Raw genomic sequence first — 23,920 nt, 5'->3', positions numbered from 1 at the left:
TTCTTGATGTGTTAGTCTAATCTGTAAGAACTTGAGTAATCCTTTTTCATGATAACTATTGGCATTGTGCTTTTAGGGGGGGGAAAAAAATCACTACTATTAGAATAGTGGAAATGAAAAAAAAATAAATCCATTGTTTGCCTTCTATAACGCTAGGTATTCTTCATGATATCAACATCCTGTAGCTGAACCATAAATAGTCTATGGCCAGGTTCTGCTCGTAACATTCATGGGTCTAAATCCAGAATTATTCCACCAAATCCACTGGAAAGAAGAAAACAATCTCACAGCTAAATATGAGGTATTGGTGTAATGTTCAAGATGCAATTTCAGATCCCTACCACAACTTTTTAGTGTGGTTTTGTAACTAAATTTGTTATGAAGAGTGGTGGTGTTTTCTCTTCCTTTGTTGTACGGAGTGATTATATGCCTAAAATTAAGGGCCTATTAAAATAGGGTCTGCCCCGACACGCAATGAAAGTCTTCCAGGAGCTGCTGGGTGCCCTTATTTGCCTTTTGCTTTACTAGGAGTTGAGGCCACTCATCCTCTGGATGGAACAAGGAATAAGTGTGGAATTGCTTGTTTTCTTGCCCTTTCTGTCTGATATTATGAACACTGTTTCTGTAGTTGCCTGAAAACAGCACTGGACTGTAAAGAGTTAGAAAGTAGTATGGAGCTTGAGATGCTTACCTGTTAACAGTAAGTATTTTATCATTGGCTCCTAGGATATTTTTATACTGTATGAACCAGCAGTTCGATGGAAATGATAGTACTGCTTGACAGATTGTATATTCTGTTTGAAAGATTTTTCAGTGTGATATAGTGGCTTATTTTAATATAGCGATGGATGTGCACATATGGTATACTTTTAAAGCAGTATTTGCTTTCAAAGCACTGTTCAGGAGCATGTGATAGACTTCTGTATGTATGCAAACAAAATGAGACAGTAAGATGTAAAGGTTTCTTTGGCTTGAGTTTCATATGGCTGCATTCTCCTGGGTGGTAAAAGGAACAACAAGTTTTATGTAGGTGAAAGCAAGCTCATGGCCACCCCTTTGTCACACCCTCATACATTATTGTTCTGCTGTATGTCTTGCAGAAACTATTTTTAGTAAAGGGCTTTAAGTTTCAAACTACTCTCTTCTACTCCATGTTCCTCCAAGTATCCTGTTTTCATGGGAGCCTCTGGCATTTTGTAGAACAGTTTCAGGAAATATTTTGATCAACTCTGCAGCTGTGAAGAGAGGAGTAGGAGAGTTTTGCTGAAATCAAACGTAGCTATCAGTTCGGCTCTGGAAATCTAGATGATTAACGTTGCTATACTAGACAGTTTAGTGTGGATTGATACTCATGTTCATATGGTGTATGGTGGTTTATTATGTTTGTGGGTTGTTTGGTTGGTTGTTTTTTTTTTTTTTTTTTTAGTGTGTAGGTGAGTTGCAGATGGATGGAATGAGGCAATCTCAGTTGGACCAGCAAATCAGGCAACCCACTAGGTCCACTCAGGCTGTTCAAATGCAGGGCTGTATCTTGAGAAACTTGGAGGATGAGACACAAATTAATGGCTTGTTACTGAAATGATTTAGGTTTGCAGTAAGTAAATGGGAATTCCCTTTGAAATCCTGTCATTTGACTGAACCACTTAAATAGGTGGGCGATTTTTATCTCTGTGTCTAGGTCTGGGCTAGAAAACTGCATTTCATTCTTGTTTCCTTGTTTAAAGAAGTCTTCAAAATTTGTGGAAGCTATGGAAGGAACCAGAAGATTTGACAAATTTTAGCTTATCAAAAAGACTTGTGACTGGGTTAATGTCAAAGTGCTTTCGAAACGTGATTTTTATCAGGCACTTTCTTTAATTAGGGAGGTCACAATAAGAGAAAAACTTGGAAATTGAAGTCAGACAAATTCAAATGATCACAGGATGATTGGCCACTGAAATCCAAGTGTGTTGAGATATAGTGGGTGCTCAGTCTTAAAATGTCACAACTTACTAGGCTCACTACAGAGACCACTGAGTGATTAAAGGGCAGTGTCTTACAATAGATCAAACTAAATGATGTAGCACTTACTAGTCAGCTTATATCCTAGGAATTTGTGAAATGGTCGTTTTCAGAGGCTTCATCTGTTGGGTACTGGAAAGGATAGCTGCTTTGACAAAGACAGATCTCTCTTGGATCTCAAATCCCTATTTCAAAGGATGCAATTTATAGGCATACTAAGTAAAACCAAAGCAATTTGTGTGCTGTGAGGACAGAAGTGAGTGTACGCTGTATTTCTTTTTTTTTTTTTTTTTTTTCTTCCTTACCTTACTCTAGAAATGAACAGGCATCCAATTTGAAGCAGATTCTTGACACAGAAAATCACAGTTTGGATTTTGGGAGTGAAGTTTGTCAGTGTAATAATCCAAAATAGTCTTATCATAAAAGTTATTAAGCATCTTAATAAGCACAGTTGACAATTTTCTGCTTTTTAATAGCCTACTGAAACTTTTGCTAATTCAAGTAATGTAGTGTGTGAAAGATGTGCCTGGAACAGCGCTGATGAAGCCATGTTCCTATTTTTGTTGCTGGAAACTGACTGGGCTTATGGCTTGGCACAGAAGAAAAGTAACTCTGCTGTTTTAGAAGCTCATCTGAATGCTGAACAGTTAACTCCAGAAGTCATTGTCGTGAAATGAAGACTGATTTGCTGCTATTCATTAATTGCTGTCAGAGGCACGTGCATGTCTGCATATACAAATGCATAAAGCTTAATGACAGACTCTCATTCTAGTTCAAATATACATAAATTATACTACTTGTATAAGAAGAATCTTCTCTATGAAATTGCAAAGGATGCTTCCTGACTTATCTGTGCTGTAAATCTTAAGTAGCGTGGCAGTATGTTTTCACTATAGGGAAAAAATGAGGTTTATTTCTCCACGTTATCATATTTGGATGCAGCAGAATAACCTGTTAGGCATCTTAAGGACATTTATTTTCCTTGGTCTAGGAGTGGAGTTAGTTATTTTGGACTTTAAGTGGGCTAAGTAGACCTACTTGAAGGCCTAAGGCACAATCCAGTGTCTGCTAGTGTTAGTGAAGCTTTTTTCCTTTGTAGACTTCCATGTGGTGCAGATAGTTGGGTGGGTTTGGGTTGTTTTTTTGCAGGGGGAGGGCTTGGGTTTTTTTGGTTGGTTTTATCTTTTTTTTTTTTTTTTTTTTTCCAGATTAGTTCCCTACCATATTGTGTCCGTTGTAGGTGGCAAAGTTATGGTAGTGAGGGGTCTGCAGGAGTGGCATCTCTACAAGCAGTATGTGCCTCACCTAAAGCATATAGATTATTTACTTAGATTCCACCCAATTCCAGCCTGGGAGGTACTTTCTTCTAGAACTCATGTGAGTGGGAAACGGGGAGGAAGATTGCTGGGCAACAGTTGCTAATGCGTATAGTAAGTATTATATAATTATGTGCTTTTTTTTCATTGGCATAGGAGAGGACTTCTGATTAGAAGTTTCAGATCTCTTTGGGGATTGCAGTATTGACTACTGATTTTGTTTTTAATTACAGATCAGAATTTATAGCGATGGTTTTCTCTTGTATTCTTTTCTTTTTTTTTTTTTAAAGAACGGTGCATATTTGTATACCAAATGTCACGCTGTGTCACTTCCTTGTTTTCTGTTCATAGGTCTTTCAGAATAATTTTCTGTTTTTTTTTTTTTCCAAGAAAGAAATAAACAGATTACTTTAACCTGTCTTAATCTCTTTTAATCCTCATGCCAATTCAAGACTGGATTCCCCCCCCCCACCTGTGGTTAAAAAACCTGAAATGTTGTTTGCTATATATGTGCGTTTAGAGTGACTGCTACTGAAGTAAAGAACCCACCTAACCCATCTGGGGTTCATTTTCCCGTATACTAACATTCCCAAATAGTAATGCTGATACTTAGCCAGTTTTGTAAATTACTCTGCAATCTACATATACTACTAAAAAGTGTAATTATGTTTTTGCACCTCAACAATAGCTCTAGAGGGCCTATTATGTTCTGTTGAGTAAACGTTTTGACATACCTACTTATTTTGAATACATATTTAGGAATTTTATTTAAAAAATGGATTTTTAATCAATAGCCTGTAGTGGATTCTCAGAGAGAATCATTAGTGTCTATTTCTTAGTTTGTGGTTTAATGATCCTGTGGAGGTAACCATTCCAATCTATTAGGACAGTTTGTCCATGCGCTGGCTCAATGAACTCATGCTGCTTTTGTATGTGAAATGTTGCCTTTTAAGACTTTTATGATGTATTGATTTTTAAAAATTACCATGTAGAGGGAAAGAAGTTTAGTTATATGGATGACCTTATTTAAAGTAAAAGCTGTTATGAGTGCTGAAAGTATCTTAAATTAGCAGTCATATTTCACACATAAAATGATAAACCTGTCTTTTTTTTTTTTTTTTTTTTCCCCCCTCTAATCTAAATGATGTTGTGGTAGTAAACCTGTATGGCATGTTCATACTGTAGTGAATCTATATGCTTGTTTCCTAAGCCCAAGGGATTTATGTTGAAGAAATGACAGACTTAACTACACAGGTGTAAACTGGAGCGCTATAATACACCTAATGCCAGAGAAAATTAAGGAAAAGGTGGTGAATATTTTCGGACTTCTCTTGTAATGAATTATCTTTCCTTAAACCAAACGCATTGTTGGGCTTAAGATTTTGTAGACAAGATTAATGAGCAAACCTAAATAGTTGTGCTGTCAATAATCACAAGCTCTCTTGCAATGTTTGTGAAAGCTGAACATAAATTATGTTGTTACAGCATTTATCACAAGTGTAATGTATTATTAACAGTTGGCAGAAAAGCCTCAAAGTAAGATTTCAGATTGACTCATAAATCAATAACCGGAGAACCATGTGCAAGGTAGAAATAATAGAATAATGACATACTTCTGAGGTTCTGATGTGAACTACATTGTAATGCAGCTGTGAAAACGTTATTCAGGTTTTCATGGCATAGTTGTATGTAAGTTCTTCCATAAAAATGTGAGAACGTATCAATGAATCTTCTCTGCTCTCAGGCAGGCATACACATTGTATTTTCAGCATTTCAGCATAGCTGTATAGCTTTAGTATTTTCCTTCCCAATTTGATGTCTTTTAAATATTCTTACAGATTGAGAATCCTTTATTTATATTGAAGCTGTGGAGCCTTTTCTGGTCTGTTCGGCTGTGGGCTTTTTTCTGTGTATGTGGTTTAGCATTCTGTAAGTCATTGATCTCTCCAGGGCATCTTGAAATAAAAGTGTCTCTTCTGGCTAAGGATGTACTTTTTATAAACCATTTTTCAGCAGTGATTTCAATTTTCTAGAGCATGCTCTGTATCAGTTTAAGTGTTAAGGTCTGAACAGCCAGAATAATGTTGCCGCACTGTGTAGTGTTGCTTTGGGATTGAATGTCACTGCTGATGTGGTTTTTTGGCTAAATATTACACGTATGATATTGGTTATGACCATATTTTTGCAATGTCTGTAAGCTGAGAAGCAGGTAAGTGAATGTATGTCTGTAATATAATATCCCTTCAGTAAGTTTCAATGAAATATGTTGTTGCTGTGTTGGTAATATTTCGATTTACAGTAGGAGGTGTGCTAAATAGAGAAGGACACAGAAAATGACCAAACTGTAGCACTGGCAGATCTGGAAGCCATATCGCCCCTTACGTGGCTTAAAAGTCTTTGTGTGTTTTTGAGCATTCTTAGCCCCAAGCTTGCATGTACTTCTGCCTGCACTTAACTGAGATGGGAGTTGACCTCTTACTGTTGGAGTGAGGTTTTTGTTTGTATATAACAACACACGTGCATACACATAAATTAAATATCAGGCAGTGTTCACTTAAGAACTCAAATGAATTTGGTTGTGTTGAGGGAAGCGATGTTGCCATGTGGGCTTTTTAACCTGCCTTAGTAAGGTATTGTTTCCTGTTACTTGTAGTCATTCATTCAAGTCAGTGAGATATCTTGTCTATATTTAAAATCCCTTACTTATGTTGGGCCTATTATTAAATAACGATGTGTATTTTTTGCATGCCTTAATTTAAATAGTAATTTAAAAAAAAAACAACCTCTTGATGTTTTTAGCCTTATTGGATTGGAAGAACGCTATGCAGAGAACTCTATGCTAGTTAAATGCTGTAAACTCTAGCCTTAAAACCCCACTAAACATGATGCACGTAATGCCAATGTAGTGTTAGGAGGGAGGAAGCTGCTGTCTTCACACTGCTCATGAAGAGATAATGTGGGGACCATGAAAGTTTTTTTCTAGAATAGTTGGGGCAGAACAGTAAGTAGACAAGCATAACCTGTGATTTCCTTAGTAACTGTTCCTTTGAAGCAGTTGTAGTGCTGACTCAGACCCATATATTTTAGGAAGTCCTGCAAGCCCAGTGACACCAGAATGCCATGTCTCCTTGAGGGGTAGCACACACAGCTTTTGTTACTGAAAAGCCGCACAGTATTGCTAAGGTATATGTGCTGACTGTCGTTGCAGTCTACTTTCCAACAGTAATTGAAAATGCAGTTTATAACCATCAAGTAATGAGAATAATTGTTAGATCCTATTTTTAATATGAACTGAAAGACTTTATCTCTCTCTTGTTCCAGCTTAACAAGATCCTGGCAAGCCCTACTGCCTTTTTGCCATCTTTGATTCCCTCATTTATCTTACTGCTTCTCCTTCCTGCCTCCAGATGTTACTTACTTGCTCTCCGGATCGTGAAGCCCTCCCTTTCCTTCCACTGCTGTCGGAGACAGCCCTTTCTTAAAACCTGTGCTTGCTTTGATAATTTCATTCTGTCTCCTGGTTTTCTTCTATGTCTACTTTTATCTCTTGCTTTACTTGTTCCATAATATCTTCCTTTCACTTTTTCATGGCATAAGTATGCTTTAATCCTTCCTTTTTTGTGCCTACGTGTCCTTGACCTGCCTGCTTCCCCAGCTGTGCTCATTACTCTCTTTGATATCTGAAGTCTGTTACTACTTTGCAGTGTCACCCATTACACTTCCATCCCAGTATCCTCCCCAGTCCTGTTGCTATCCCTTGCGCTCTACAGAACAGCCTTTTACTAATCTTCTTTGAATAATCTCTTCCAAACAAGAGCTAAGAAACATCTCTCTTGTTCATGCAACTGTCTGCCACTTCCAACGCTAGCTTACCCTCTGACTGTGGATCCATTTTCTCCTGGTCATTCTCGGCTTATTCCTTTGACTTGTTCTTTTGGAGGATTCATGATGTGCTGTACCTAGAGTTGCAGCATACATGAGAAAAATGTAACATAAAACTACATATTTTTCAGTACTAAATTGCATCTAGATCTGCCTCAATACCTGTTTGTCCAAACTACACTATCATCTCGCCTTTCAGAGACCTCTTCCAGTGCATTTAGCCATTAATTCAATTTCAGTGGGAGTCAAACAGCTGCCTAATCTTTCCTGTCAAGTTCCCATTGCTTTTGATGGCCGAAGTAAGTATCACTTCTCTTCCTGCTACTCACACCATTTTCAGCATTGCTTTCAACAGGAACATGTTTCTAAGTACTCGTGTTCTGCCTATGTCTGTGTTTTGTAGATTCTTTTGAAGATAGATCACACTTTATCCCTCTCTATCACCTAAAACTCTGGACTGGGATAATCTTATTTTGTGTTTTCACTTACTGAAATATATTTGTCCTGATCTTGGGAAAGATGAGATTTGGTTATATCCATTAGAGCTCTTGCAAAAAATAGTTTTCCTAGGCTTTTTTTTTTTTCACTGTTACTCTTTTCTTTGCATCTGACTGTTGCATTCCTCCTTTTGTAAGCTCTTTGTTTTCACTGTGAATGTTTTTCCCAGTCTCCAGTACCCTAACTGTTGTTTGTTTAAAGCTCTGATGCTGAGCTGTGTTCAGCATACCGTGCCTGCTTTCATAGATCTATGGAACCAACAAGGAAGTACTAAAACAAGACCCTTATTAAAAAGTGTAATCTCATTATCTGCCTTTAAGTTCTGCCTTTACAAATCTTCTTTGCTATGATGCTTACAAGAAGTTCATAATGATAATGCCACTTTTTTTAATGTTCATGGGCTCTCCCAAGGGCTGAGGTGGGCTTACATGTCTGTGGTATGTAAACTCTCCAGCTTTCTTGTGGTTTAACATCTTTGTTCTATATCTATACAATTGATAATATCATAGGGTCTGGTCTTGATCTGTGTTTGTAAATGCTCTAATGCTATATATGTATATATAAAAAAAACATTTCATCTGAGTAAATCGCTGAATTTGTAAGTGTTACCTAATGGAATGAGCTAGATCTTATTTTTGTATAGCTTTTGGTGTTCTCCACTATTCCTGCAGCAATTGGTATGTTATAATAGCATAATATATGGAATTGTGTATGTTACAATTACATAATTAGCAGTAATCAAGCATCAGTCTAGTTTAGAATAGATAATTGGGTAGATAACTGTAATTAACAAGGTTTATAGAGCATCCCTGTGCGGCTGTCTTCACTGGCTCTTGCTGTATTTGGTGTTGCAGTGAACTCCGTGGTGGTTCTCAAAGAATGTGGGTCTGGCAGATGTTTTTGTTGGGCAGCTTCATGCATGGATGCACAGAGAGTCCTCGGGCTGAGTAGGCCCTTACTATTTGAGGTAAGTTTGCAGGATCAGGATTCTATTAGCTTCCATAGCTATTTTGGGAGACTTGGATAAGAATTTTTGTGATCCAAGCTACACTTTTTAGAGACAACTCCTACAGGTGTCTGGTTTTGATGAGAGAACATCTGATATCTATATTGGAAACAAGAAAGGCTTTGAAACTCTGTGTACGAGTGCTAAACGGACAATGTCTAGCAGTCTCTATCTGAGTAAACTGCAACTAAAAATACTTGGCAGTTACCTCATTGAGTATTAGCTCTTAACATGTGAAAGAAACCTAGGGATGGAGGAAGACTAATAATATCAGTGGATTAACATGCTTCACGGAGACAGCTCCTGTTGCGGTCTGTGAAGCTGTACTGAAGGGAGTCATGGAAATGTTCTGGTTTGTGTTTTGAAGTTGGTCTCGACTGTAGCTGTAAGAGCTGCTTGGCCTGTGAAACTGTTTCACTTCACAACCCATTCCAGTGAAGAGCCCCTGGGAAGAGAAGACTGTATCAAACCAAGCACAGAACTAGCACTTTCGATTATGTTAATTGGAATTGGGATATTAATCCTAAGAGAAAATATTGTGAAAGAAAGTTTAAAGGCTCATCTTTGAAATAGTATACCTAAATTTTAGTGCTGTGTAACTAGAAGTCAAAGGAAACACACACCTTTTATTTCAAAAAACATAACAAACAAAAAAACCCACCCCCAAACCAACGGATTGCATCAATTTGCTTTTGTACAGGGCAGTAAACCAGTTTGTCAGGCTACTACTGCTAAGCGATTCCTTCACTGAAAGGGGCCTGTGTCTGATATGAAGTATTATTTCATGCTTCGTTATCCTGGTGGATAGGTAATGTAGCCTGGCTGCCAGTTTGTGCATGCTGGGCTTTTCTGTTGAATCAGTTTGTCTCATTTTAGACTATATAAGTTGCTTTATATTTTGTTTATAATGGAAGTTGTCAGTAGATGGCAGCAGCAATCTCTTCAGATAATAGTTTTAGGTTACCAGCCAAATGAACATCTTATGCTAATGTTAACTAATCCTAAGAAAAAAACACTCCACTGAAGTAATTCACTGAGGGCAAAACTTGCTTTTATTTTTGGCCTAAAGCAGGATTTTGAAGCCAGGGGCTGCTGATTAACCTCGGTTTAGGCTTTTATGAGCAGGATGATGAGAGAAGGGAAACCAGAGGAGTATATGTACAGCTAGAGCCATCTTGCAGCTGCAAGGTGATTGATGCCAGCCAGCCCAGGGAATCGTGGGTAGAGCACCTTGTGCCATCAAAGACAATCTCTGTCTAGTCTGTGCATGCCCCACATACTCATCCGTGAAGGCTGTATTTAGCAGAAGGGAGGAGAGGAGATGTGCATATATATACATATATCAGGGTGCTGCTCTTTAAATTGCATCCCAGGTGATCCTAACTAGCTGCTTTTTTTTTTCCCTAGTGCTTGCTACTGCTGTGGATCTCAAGTTTGAGAGCGGCCTGATCTATGCTGTACTCTCTGCCCTGTTAGGAAGTGAAGCATAAAGGGTTGCTTTGTTGACTTCTGAGTGTCATCTTGGTATCAGCATGGGGATGAGCACAGTCAAGGCAAGGCCCTGGTCACACTGGGACCAGAAGGTGTTTTAGGATGGTGGTGGGAAGGGTGGGGAAAGAGGAGGTCAGGGAAGGGGAGCCATGCTTCCACAGGCTCCTGGCTGAGCCAAGAAGAAAAATGCTGGGTTTTATACCTCTCTCTCACTCTGAAATTTAATGAGACTTTCTTTTTTCCTGAATAAGTTGAGTGACTCTAATTTATAAGAAAGGCTGTGGTGTTATTCTAGCCTCACACTTAGTTTGTCAGCAGCTACTAATGACTGTTAAGGACAAAATGGTGCCTTCTCCTTCAGTATCTTCACTAAGCACTACTATTTACTATTCCCTTTCTTTTTCTGACCAGCCCTGAGAACTGAGTTGAGTTCTCCATAGTGCCACCAGAACTTCTTTGCTGAGTGATGATATCTAATTTTAAGTCCAATGTTATAAAAGTGGTTGTGTGTTTTGCCAAATGTGCACAGTTTGCACTTATCAACACTGAATTTTGTTTAGTTTTTTATCACTTGGTTGGTGAGGATACTGAGAGCTTTGCCTTCAGTTTTGGGTTTGAGTCTCTTTTGTTGTCATTAGCAAATGCTACCACCTCACTGTACACATTCTTGCTCCTGGGCATCTGTTAATGCAAGACATCTGCCTTTTGACTTTGCAGTGTAATTTTTCAAAGCAGTTGGTAAAGGACTTTGTAAAACTTTCTTAGAAGAAGTTAATGTATGCCACAGCAATACTTCTGATAACGGCAACATGTTTGTGACATGTGACTACTTCTACAAAACCTGTTAACTCTTCACCTTCCTATTATTATTATTCTATTTTTATAACGTTCTCTTATTTTATTCTGTGTTATAATTTCTACCCATTTGTGCAGTACAGAGGAGTTCTTCAATAGAAAGACTTGAAATCTTCTATTATATATCTGCTTGTAGAAGATTGGTAATAGTGATCACAGGCAAGGATTGGCCAGGATATTAACATAACTTTAATTTTTTAGGGTAAGTTAAACTTTTATTTTTTTAGAACTGAAAATGTTGCCTAGATTAATCAAAAACTTGTACTTGCTGAAACTTAGAGCTTTACTGTAGCTTCCTAATAGAAGTTCAGAAGAAGTGAAAGGTGGGGAAAGCAATCTGTAGCTTGAGTCATGCATACTCCATTTTCTTGTGTAGAAAGAGAGAAACAATTCCAGATCTGATACATTAAAAATAATTGCTAGGTTTGGGAGAGTGTTGGTTGTGTGGTTTTGTGGTTGGTGGTTTTTTTTTTTCTTAACTCTCAATAAAAATTCCAGCTAATGCTTTGGTGGGTTTTTTGGTGATGTGTTTTTGTTGTGTGGTGTGTTTTAATCACATGCATCTGGCCTTTAGTTTGTTCTTGGCTTACTCAAGTTCTTAGACTTTGGCGCATTGTGACTATTTGAAAAGGCTGCCTGATGTTGAATGTATCATAGACTTTTGTCATTGACCTTTCCTTTAGAGCAATATTTATAAAGTATAAAACAGATGAGGCTGTTGAAACAAAAGGCTCATGAAACAAAAATGGATATCTATGTACTGTTTCAGAAGGGTGTAAAAGCTTTCCTAATATTAGAACATTCTGAAGTATTCCCACGAGAGAAGGTATGTCTCGGCATTGCCAATGATGTCTCCTTTTTATCACAGCCTAACACGCTAGTGCTAATGGATCAACTCTTTAGAGCATGACAATTAATTCTATTTCTGTTAAGTGCATTGCAGATACTACCGCAGCATGGTACCTGAGTGACAAGCTTCTATGTCCTACCAGCATCAGGTGCTTTGATTTCATTGGAGCAGGGATTATGGGATGCAGCACTACTGCTTTGTTGAGCAGATTTAGTAGTGATTATGAAGAATCTGCAGCTGTTCACTCAGTCGCCCTTTTTGCAGGAGTCATTTTGATGATGGTAGCTTGTTGATGTGCTACAAATTCGAGGTGAAATGAAAAAAAAAAATTTGTTCCTTTAAAAAAAAAAATAATCCCCCCTTCTCCTAAAATAACCAGGAACACACCCCCGTTTCAGAATCTGTAGCTGAAACTGCTTTTACCTGAGTCTTTGATTTGATGGATGTCTCTTAGATACATAGGAAGGTTAAATAAACAGACTTAAACTCTAATGGGACATTTTGAGGATTAATGTCAATGTAGTCCAAGGACATAATGGGATTCAGTAAGAAGCCAGCATGGTTGGCATTTTAGAATGGATTTTAGAGAAATAAATACAGTGTACGATCAGTTTTTACTGATGAGATTTTTCTGTGTTTGAGGAGCGAGACTTTTTTATTAACGGTCTGGTAAGTAATCAGTGTTACTTGATCTGGGTTTTATCAAAGCTTTGATAGATTGCACTCAGCTCAACATTTTTTTAATAGGCATGTATGGCCATCTCAAGCAACTCCAAAGTTTGTTAATAAACTGATTAATTCTTTGATATATGTGCAGCAGTAAGGAAATGTATTTTTTTTTCTTTTTTTAAAGTGAAAAAGGCTGAAGAGAGAGAATAAAATGGAGAGGAAGAAGTATATTAGGGTGGTATAGGTTTTCCTGGATGTATCCTTCCTCTTTTTACATGTATTAACTCTATTGTTGTTTTCTTTTTTTCCCTTGGGTAATTTTATACAGACTTTAAGGAGTTAGGAGTTATGGCTGGAATGCTGGACACATGGCAGTTATCAGAAGCGAAGTTATTTCTTTTAGAATATTTGTGACTTACTCTGCATTTCTCTTTAATGAACATGGCAACTTTTGTCAGGCTGGTGGGAAGTAATTCTGTGTTCCCTGAAGTGAGTGGTGTTTTTTTTTCTTTTTTTTTTTTTTTTCTTTTATACCAGTCATTCTTTCCTGATCTATGGTGTGGACATACGTGGAGGCAAAGTCTTCTAATTGATCCTGCAAGTCTCACTTGAACACTTTAAAGATCTATCTTAGGTTTAAAAATGGTTTTAAGGTATTGGTGCTTGCTTTGTTTTGTCTTGGAATCTTTCTTTTTGCGGTCACCAGTGATCACGTTATGATTGTGTTAAAAAGGCAGGATCTGAGACTTTTTCTGGTGCTGGTTGGAACCAGCTGTGCTGGACGTCTTTCTCAGAGTTTCAGTTAACTTGCATGTGGAACAAAATAAACCAAATCCATCCTATAAGTTATATTATAAGTATTGGAGTAATGTTAGGGTTGAGAACTGTGCTTAGAAACCAGGACACAAACAGAATTCCTGTGGCGAAAAAATAATTAACACTTGAACAGTCACTGTTAAGACTTAAGTGTTTTTCTAACCTATTCAAAAATATGTGAATTGAAGGAAAAAGAGTATGTTTTTATATGTGTTAACACTAAACACTTCAAAGAATTATTTGAAATGCTAAGTGATCTAGACTGGGAAGAATTACAGGTGGGAATTAAATCTGTGTCAACAAAAGCCTGAAAAACTGTGACACTCTGTCCGTGCTGCAATCCAAAGGTGTGTGTTTAACTTTTGTGACTGTAAGCGTAGCTGCCTGCCTTGACATGGTGGCAGCAGAGCTGTAGCGGTCTGGTCTTCAGCTACCAGGCGTTTGCCCAGGGTCCTGGGCAAGCCTGTGGGCTTCTAGTGGAAAGCCAGCTGAGCCCTCCACGGGGACTGCTGGATAGATGTGTCCTGTGTGGCGCTGTGAGTTAATGCTCTGAAAGGCTGTTACATTATAGAAAAGGCACCGTGGGCTAAGTCATAGGCTATTAATAATAATCAGGGGGTTTAAATACCACTGAAGTTTGACCTTTGTAAAGAAGCTTGATAGCCTCTGCTAGAAAACTTACGCAGTCTCTGGTCGGGAGAGAAGCAATTTTTTTTTATTTATTTTGCTTTTATTTGACAAGTTGCTTGGTTCTGAAATAAAAATGATCTTTCTTAAACTATTCTCTGCAGAGAAAGAAGGATTATTCTTAGGAAAGGCAATACAAATAAATATGCTAAGTTTTATCTGACAGATTTTAAACAAGGGAGAACATAGAGTTTCTCCCCTTATCTCATCTTCCTGATAAAGTGTAAAACTTTTGCTTGATTTTTGGTTTCTTGTGTATGTCGTCATCCCCCCCTGCAATAGTCAATGTTGGATTTTGTTTGATAAAAATCCTACTGATTTTATAATTGATGATCTTGAAATGACAAGAAATATCCCAAATCGTATCACAGACTCAGAAATGCAAGATCTGGGAGGGAGTTCAGAATTTCTCATCCTTCTGTGTTATGGAACACGTGAAGACCCAGTCTTCTACCCTCTCTACTCTGACATGAGTTGTGTCAGTATAGTTTTCCAATGCTTCTGGAAACTCTGAAGCTGGGGAAGAAGAGAAAAAGCATCTAGGGTAGGTTTCTGCCTCTGGGAATCTGTAGAGATACAGGGCTTTACGAGTGTGGGAGAGGTGGTGGTGCTTGTCAGGTTTTGTTTTTTGTTTTTTTTTAATTTTTTTTAAAATTTTATTCTAATGTTCATGGGGACGAGTGGTGGAGCAAAATCCATAGTTGTCCTCTAATCCCTAGCTGTCTTGCTTAGGCGGATGCCCTTCATGGCCCAGACTCCTATGGATGCAGCAAGAGCTCGTGGATTTACCTGGTAGTCTTTGATCCAGTCTGGGCAACACAATTCATGTTGCTGTTTCCTGATATAACAGACTCTCCTTTTGAGTTTCAGCCTGGTGCTCGTTCACACTTTACACACTCAAACTGCTTCACTGTAACTAATTTTACTTAAGATTAAAGTTGAGCTACTACTCTTCCATTGGTTTTTAAAAAATAATTATATTCATCCATTGATTTTTTTTTTTTTTTTTTTTGGCTAACTGTTCAGATAAATATACTACCATTAACAGAACTAATAGTGTATTTTCTAGAATAGAAGAATAAAGATTTTCAGTCCTGGTAGAGAAAAAATGGGGGGAAAAAAGCATTGAGACATTACTTGTGCATACTTATCATAAAGTGAATGCATTTTATTTGTTTTAGGTATTCTAAAAACTTTAATAAAAACTATTGATTTGCCAACAGTGCCAGAAATGGCACAAATTAAAATCTAAAATCTTGATCTGAACGTGGATTAAAATGTGTATTTCTCGAAGACAGACACAAAAGCTTTGTATTTCACCTGAACAAATTTCCCTTGACCTGATGATACAAGGTAGCTACCAACCTGTTTGCTTGCTCTAGACCATTGCATACATTGATATAATGTTAAGCTTTAGAAAGATTGCATATAATAGCTCCAAAAGAAGTGCAGCACTGTTTCTCCACAACTTATGTTTTATGTGGTCTGGCCACATTTGATCCATGAAGTTGAGTAAAGCTTTCCAGATATGGCAGCGAGCACCCAAACTGGATGTTTATCCTGGAGAGGTGCATTTTAATTGCACCTCTTCCCATTCTGGTCCAGTGGTGTATTGTTTTTCTTTACGTATTGATAATTTTACTCTGACTACTTTTCCCTGACATGGGGTCAAGTGCTTGTCTCTTAAGTAAGTTCACACCTGAAATGTTTTGAATTTACCTGTTGGGAAGAATAGGTGTCTCTACCTTGTGGCAGAATTGATCACATTCCTCCGTGCCTGCCCGCCTCCTTCCCCTGATAAAATTGCTAGCAAAAAGGTAGGATGAATTTTCACATCTTATTCAGTAATGTGTCGTTGTTTATTCAATGGTATGTTATTTTGGTGTTCAGCCAGGTTGAATGAACACAAAGACCTCTTACATTTAAAACAGCACAAGACCACGAACAAGAGTGTCATGGGTATGAATGCGATATTTGCCTTTTTAAAACTTATTTATTGATGGAGACTGATTTTTTTTTTTTTTTTCAGTGTCTGTGCTCCCTCACACCCCCAATCCATACCAGATGCAATTACCTTTTGTCTAAAGCTACGAACCGTCTATACCTTTCACTTCTACGTCACTATTTTTTCATGTGAAAACTTAGTTCAGACTGCTATTTGGAGAGCAATGTTTTCAGTTTCTTTCTGCTTGGTGTTGGAAGTAAGTTGGATATGTGTCTGACCTGCTAATGTGAACAATTTCGCCATCCTCCAAAACTTGAAAGAATCTAGGAATGTTCTTCAGAATGGTTTCTTTAGCTGTCACTTTAACAGGGAATCCAAATCTCCTTTGCATACATGCAAGCTAATTTGAATGTTTTCAGCCCCGTTCTACAGTACTCTACGTGTTTTTCTGTTGGATGAAGGAATATTCTTCTCATTCTTTTTCAAAAGAGGTTTTGAGGGCATGTTCTATTTATACAAAATAGATAAACTGAGGATGAGGTGGAACTATAATTAATTTGTTACATGATTTCTTAGTTGCTTACTCTGTTTCTTGATTATATGCTTTATTCCCCACCTTCCTTTTAGAAGGTGTTTATATTTGAGTGCAAAGTGCAAAGCTCAAAGCTGAGAGAATCTTTATAGTGATCATTTCACTGCTCAGCTGTATTCCTAAACCAGACATTTGTAGTTGTATATTTTAAAACATTCTCATTTTATAGAAAAACATAAACTGAAAGCAAGGTCTTTACCTCTTACGAAGAAAACAGCATGACTTGCATGTAGAGATTACAGGGTAAAATAAGGTATCAACAGAAGTGAGCTGAAGTATTCTAGAAATTCTCTTAGGGAAAGGTGAACTGTGCTTCCATGATTTGCTAGTAGATGCTTTCTGCTCTTTTCTTCATCTCTGCCTGTGTATCATGAGTCAGGATTGTCTTAGGTGACCCTGCTATAATGGATTTATTGCTTCATGTGCCTCTGTCTCCGTGCCTTGTGGAAGAGGCCACTAAAGACAAGGCAATTTTGCACTGAATTCTGCATTTCACCCCATTAAGGTTGTTATCCCTACCTGTCCCCTCCTTGCTGCTTGCCAGCAAGGATTGGCTGTCCCTGAAAGAAGGAAACTTGTAGATGCTACCTAAATTGTGACTGCTGTCTTCTAGGGCAGTCCTGAAGACATATGCTCAAACCTGCCAACAATGTCAAATTACCCTTTTGGTGGAATGATGGAATTTTGCTAATGACAGCTTAAGATCTCTAGATTTGATTTTCTACACCTCTTCCCATTTCTATGGGAAAGCTAAAATACCGCCATCTGCTTTTAAAATATATTAAAACTTTGCGTATTTAAAGACAGAAGCATATTCTGTTGAAGTTGGAAGTGACTTTTAGAGCTCTGCATCTAAAAAAAAAAAGTCCCTTTTATGTGATCTTTGTTTATTGCTTAAAGTTTCTCCCAAGGGGAATGTCTAAATATTTATTGTTTTTCAAAAAAAAGGTTATTTTTTTCATCCTTAGAACAGCCGGTGAAATATGGAACAGGGTGAAATATCTCCTTGACGAAGTATTGTTTTAAAACGTTGCTGGCTCCTTCTCCTTCCTTTCCAGTCATGCAGGAGTTCCAAAACTGTAAATATTCAAATGTTCTACTTGTGCAGGAATATATATTTTCCTATCCAAAGTGAATAGAAGACTGTTGAACGAAGCCAGCTCTTGCCTATTAAGTAATATTGTTGTGGCTTGTAAAATAGGGAAATGGAATATCTGAAACTGCAGCTTTCATGTTGATGTATTGCTGGTTGTTATGCCTTTCAGAATTATAAAAGACATACTTAAGTATGAATTGGAGAATAATGTCAAGGGAAAAAATGTTACTTTTTGGCAGTGGTTTAAAATAAATTAAACTTTAGAAATGTTCGGAGTCAGGTGTTCCCATTTTGATTCATTTCGTTGCATTAATATATTGACAGCATTCTGTGTTGTGAATGACCTTTTCCATTTCAAATAATAAAAAAAGACTGAAATTAGGGAGGCAAAGCTTTTTTTTTGTTTTTCTCCCACTCTGAAATAGGAACGTTTTCTGGTCCAATAAGTAAGCAAACATGTACAAATGAGGAAGGAGTAGAATCTTAGAGTGAGGTGTTCTGTAAAACTGGATAATTTTCAATTAACTGGTAACAAAAGGAAAAATTTTGATAGTGTGTTTTTTTTTTTTCTTGAAAGATTTTGGGGGGGGTGGGTGGTGTAGGTTGTGTTTGTGGGGGTGGTGTGTCTGTTTGGATTGGTTTGGTTGTTTTTATCCTGGGCATGTCTTTCCACACTACTGCCTGTTTTTTGCATTGTGAGATCTGACAGCCATGGATATCAAGACCCGTGGAAGCCAAGGGCTCTAGCTGGAACTTGCCAGACTGTCTTCATGAGGTGTTTTGCTTTCCCCAGATCAGCAGATTGTAATCAAGCCTTAATTCTGATTAGCTCTGCTGAATTGTGGCATAACGCACTTGTACTTCTAGAGGGAGATTAAGGTAAACTGCTTTAGAACAATTTCCAACATCCTCAGCTGTAAAAAGTGAGCGGTGTGATGGCTGTTTCGTGGTGTATTTGTGTGCATCTATGCAAAAACGCATTGTAAATTGGAAGCAAGGTCAAGACTGTTCTTTCAACTTCTCTTGCAACAGTTCTATGGGACTTGCTATTGTGGTGCTATCTTCTGCATCTGGATTCCTCCATTTAATTGAGGGGAAAAAAAAAAAGTCTAAATGAGAAGGCAGCCAGGGCAAAGGGTGGTGTTGATACTATATACAGAAGGAATTGGTGGTGGTAATTACTGAATTTTTGAGAAGAGCTTTGTGCATCAGTTAAGTGGTTGCAGACCTGGTTGTCTTTAATGCAGAAATGTCATATGAATGATGGTGTCTATACAGTAATGACCTGATCATAGGAGACTGCTATTTCTCACTTCATCCGAAGGACAGTAGTGCTCATTCTGCAACGTCTTAATACTTTAACTATGTATTGCTGCTGCATATCAGTTTGTGATTGTTCCAAGACACACAAACTTAATAATTATGATGGAAACGATGTATTAATTTTGTTTAAAATATTACCTCTAATTAATGCTACTCATTTTACTCTGTTATGACAAAACTGGAAGGGTGGGGTGAAAATGTGTATTGACTGCTTTTGAAGTAGGAATCAAGTATGTTAATTTCAGAAGAAGGTCTGATTATTTTTTTCTGTGGATTTTTGGTGGGTTTAATCCTATCACATCTTGTGCAGGTGAAGGAGGTAAGAGAAGAACAAGTGACAAGGGTGTGAAAAAAGGGAACAGTGTTTGCCCCTTCCTTATGCCATTTCCCCCCAGCCTCATTCAAACTAGAGACTGCTTGACCTACAGCACTCTAAATGGAATATGGCTTGTCAACTACTAGCTAGCCATGTAAATGAACTTTCTTATCTTAAATTTAAGATAATTGTCTTGAGTTCCCTATGACAGGACTGCAGTTTATGCTCCAGATCAGACACCTCAATAAACTTCCTTACGCTCTTTCGGGATCTCAGCCAAGGAAGGCAATGGCATGTCCCTCCAATTCAATAATCGATTTAAGATTTTATTACTCCATTGGTCAGGATGTCTCTAAAAGCTGGCTGAGAACAGTATTTGGAAAGTTCCCTGTAATTGGTAAAACCCTTAGATGCCGAGAGTAGGTGGAGTGAGATTCAAAAGTCCATAGGTGTAAAGAAGAGAAATCCTTCTGTACTAACTTTTTTCTTTCAAAAAGTGTCCTTTGATATACTTCACATGAGACTTATTTTAAAAAAAAAAAAAAAAGCATATGTATTTTTTATTTCTTGCTTAAAGACTGAGTACATTTTTGGAATTCCGTAATACTGACTGTTTTGGTAGGCCGTGTTGTGCAAAAGGGTATATTTATTATACTGTAATTAAAAGTTAGTACAGGTTAAGCAAACTTTGAATTTTCTAAGTTTAGTTCTGTTTAACTTTCCATTAAGCAAACATTTGTGTTGAAGCAGAGCTCTCTGAAGGCATAATTTAGGCATCTTTATCTTGCAATCAGTGTCAATATACCTTTTTTTCTTTGAAAATTTTTAAAGGAATAGTGTCTGTTAGTGTCACTCTTTCAAACTGTAGAGCTGAATGATAACCAAGTTCGGCAAATATAGCCCATGAACTTTATGAGGAACTTCATTCGGAGTAGTGTGTGGTGCCAAAAATAATATTCCTTCACGTTGTTACAGATGCCTATATTGCATGCTTCAGACTGTCTTGTCTTTTTTTGCACTTTTTGGTGAGAATAGATTTTTGTGGCTGAGTTGTACGTTAATGTGTGGTTATGTTTGCTTGTAGTCTTACTTGAGATGAAAGTTTTGTAGCACAGTCCACCTTGCTTTATTAGTTAAAATTCTATACCGAAGAAAATGGATCGATTTTTTTTCTTTTATTTTATTTAATAACTTGATGTCAGCAATATGTCAGCTTATACTTCATGTGTAATTTGTATTTGTCTACCAGTAATAGAGGTTACAATAACTGCGAGGCAGATAAAGTATAAGGCTCTCCAAATTATTCCCGTATGTCATTCATTTTGACTTCACTGAGAGTACTGTGGGCTTAAGGTTTTTAGGGTCATGCCCTTAGTATATGAGACATTTGAGATGAGATAATTCAAATTTAAACTCAACATTGCTGCATAAGTGTTACACTGATTTCTTAGATGAGTGAGATGTGCATATACTGTATGCCAACTAATTATGTTAACTATTATCTCCAGTGGGAAAAATGTCCAAATAGTACAAGACATATTAAAATTGTAGAATGAACTAACTGGATGAAAGATGTTTTTCCACATCATTAAAACACTTGTTTTCCAATGTCCTAAAACTGATAAAATAACAGAATCGAGCCTATTTCTTCAAGGATAAGACTGAATTCTAAAGCACTAGAAAATGGAAAATTAAGTGTGTGCTGAATATATTTATAAAGATTAAAAATATGTACTGAACAGAAAGATAAAATTCAGTGTGCTTTATTACATTGAATGTATCAAGGATAAATTAGAAAGATGGCTAATTGAGATAAGCCAAGAAGAACGTGAATATTGAAATCATTAAAAAGACATTTTTTTTGTCTTAAGCTGGGAATCTGGTATCTTTGGCTGGATAGATTAGGAACATCTCAGAGGACTATCTATAAATTCTCAGGACAAGTTTTTAGGTTTATTAACGATATTAGTGGTAAGTTCTGTTGTGCTTCCCCCCCTTCTTTTTGAGGGAAAATTGATTTATAAAAGCACTGAAAACCCTACTTGATGATCTCACTAGCTTGAAAAAAATCTTTCATTGCAATCTACCAACGGCAAGGTACAGTATCATACTTCAGGAGAAGGAACAAATGTAAAATAGAACAGAGCTACCTTAGAACTGCATATCTGTGATAGTTACAACAGTACTAATGTAAGATTTGAGATACTGGTTTCTGCATAGATAACAGTTGAGGATTAATGAAGGAATACCACAGTACAGGAACGTGATACTGTTCTGTAGTAGGTCTTGTTTTGTGCTTTGCAGACCTCAGGAAGGTAGTAACTTGACCGAGCCTTTTCAGGTTGGTAAATCACCTCGTTCTTTTTGTTCTTTCTTGTTACTAATAGACTCAGCTGTACTATGTGTACTTCTACTTTGCTGCTGCAACTGACTGAAAGCCAAACAGCAGAACAGGTTTGTTTTCCAGGAACTGAATGCTGATATTCATCCTTTTTCCATGCTTTTCATAGGATCATACAGAGACTGTATCTGTCACAGTAGAAGCAGTTGATGAGAAAGTGCACCTTCAGTGGCTGAGGTTCCCAAATGGGAGATGAATACATGGTTAAATCGTTCTCCAACTATCATGACTGTTCGATATGTTAGAAAATATTTTATTTTGTGGGTGGGAACATAGATGGAATAGTGTTGGTTAATGTAAAATGTAGGGTAAGACGATCAGTAAGGTTCAGTAAAGAACGGTACCTATAGAAACAACAGCTTTAAAGGTGATGAATATAAAAGAAAATACCTAAACCCTTTTTATGGATTCTTTTCTTGCTCAGTTATAATTTGAATATATGTGGAATTATGTCTTACAGGGTGCTTTTTCAAAATGTACAGAATGTGCTTTACCTTCTGTCATTCTTTTCCCTCACCAGCAGCAGGGCAGCCTGCTGTCTCTTGTAATAGCATTGCCCTCTACATACTGACTTCTCTCAGTAGAATCAAATGACCTTTCGTTCTTAAGAAACTGCAGAAATTGCAGTTGAGTTGGGTCTGATTTGGTGAATAGGTCACACTCTCTGCACCAGTTTGATCCTGCTGTCCAGAATTTGATGATCAGACCTTTAGAGGGATGACTGCTGTAATTAATTCTTTATTGTAGCATTCATTTAGGTAACTCTTTAAAAAAAAAAACCAAACAAATCAAAACACAAAACAAACAAATAAACAAAAAAAACCAACCGCCAACCCCCCAAAAAACCTACCAACTTGAATTCTGGCAGATATTGTGTATTTCTTCCTGATTTCTATAAGCGAGAGCTGGAAATGCAGTCTGCTATGTGTGGGCTTGCTTTCATTAAATGGACTGAGAGGAAGGGATGCTTATGAAGTGTCACGGTTCCAGACTCCCATGTCCAAGGCACCAAGCCGGAAGAGCTCCTAGGGGAATGTGCCTTCTGTGTGGTAAGCACTTGACCACATATGCAATGTTGGACTGAGGGTCCTTTTTCTCAGATGCCAGCGTCGTTTGTTTCCCGAACACTTCAAATCGGGTTTTTCTACCCTGGTATGTTTTCTAGCACCTTCCTTGGGCTTCGTTCTTGTTGAATTGTTGCAGGGATATTATCTGTTTCAGCTGTTCTTTTAATCTAGTTGCCTCATCTGGGACTTGACGTGGTTTAGTTTAGTCAGGTCTTTGTTTCTTCCGTTTTCATTCTTTTCATCTCCCTGTTGACTTTCTCTTCCTGTTTCTTGAGGGAGATGTTCTTTCTTCTAGTTTTGTGTGAAGTCCCCAGTTCTCCATCTGCCTCCTAGTTTTATTTTCCCCTATAACTCTTTTTGTCCTGTTGTTTTGTCCAGTTTCTCCATTTTCATCCCAACATCCTTTTCTGGATTAGTTATCTTCTGTTTTCATTTTGTACTGATATTTTTTCTTATTTTTCATGATTTTTCATGCGATCCGTGTTTCAGATGGACATAATTTCGGTGTTATGAGGCATGTCAATGTTATGTTGCAATTTTTAAGAAGGCATTAAACTCAACATGTTTTGTGACTCTTCCTATTGTAATTATAATAATTATCCCTAACTGTTAATCAAGACAGAAAGACTAGTAGGTAATACAATGAACTAATTCTTTGTCACGTTATTAAAATAAATTATTATTTACATTATGTTGAGACTATTTTAAGTATGTTAGAAAGGATGTTGTAAGGATGAAAAACATTAAAATGGTTCAGTTAACAAACTGTGATTGCTTTTTCCATCTACTGAAGAGTCTAGTTGTTCAAGAGGTTGAATGAATTCAACACCCTCTCATCTTTCACCGTGCAATAGGAAATACTGTGCCTCCTAAATCAAATTTTAACAATCTGCTCCTAATTTAATACTCATTTAACCTTTTGAGCCTAATTATTTTTCAGTAAACCAGTTAAATCAGTAGCCTGTCTTACAATGCCAGCTAATTTTCACCTTTAAGTAGAGCATTTCTTAATATTTGGAATTGAAGATATATTGGGCTACAGCTGCAAGACCACTGCAGTTTTTCTTGCTGCTAAAAGAATGCAAATTTGTCACATAGGATTCTGTGTG

The 23,920-nt window shown here is 37.3% G+C and overlaps 1 protein-coding gene across 1 annotated transcript in view; it reads left to right on the top strand.

Annotated features, from left to right (window-relative positions):
* Window positions 1-23,920, top strand: part of INPP4B (inositol polyphosphate-4-phosphatase, type II, 105kDa) — a 288,721-nt gene that overhangs the window by 2,886 nt on the left and 261,915 nt on the right. Inside the window, 1 exon segment of the mRNA XM_009894169.1 lies at window positions 1-8. This exon segment is cut by the window's left edge and continues 66 nt beyond it. Coding sequence (XP_009892471.1) covers window positions 1-8 — 8 coding nt within the window.

The sequence above is a fragment of the Charadrius vociferus genome, unplaced genomic scaffold (genome assembly GCF_000708025.1).
Source record: "Charadrius vociferus isolate BGI_N301 unplaced genomic scaffold, ASM70802v2 scaffold21, whole genome shotgun sequence".
Taxonomy (NCBI): domain Eukaryota; kingdom Metazoa; phylum Chordata; class Aves; order Charadriiformes; family Charadriidae; genus Charadrius; species Charadrius vociferus.
Note: the sequence above shows the minus strand (reverse complement) of the source record. Positions and strands in the feature narration are given on the sequence as shown.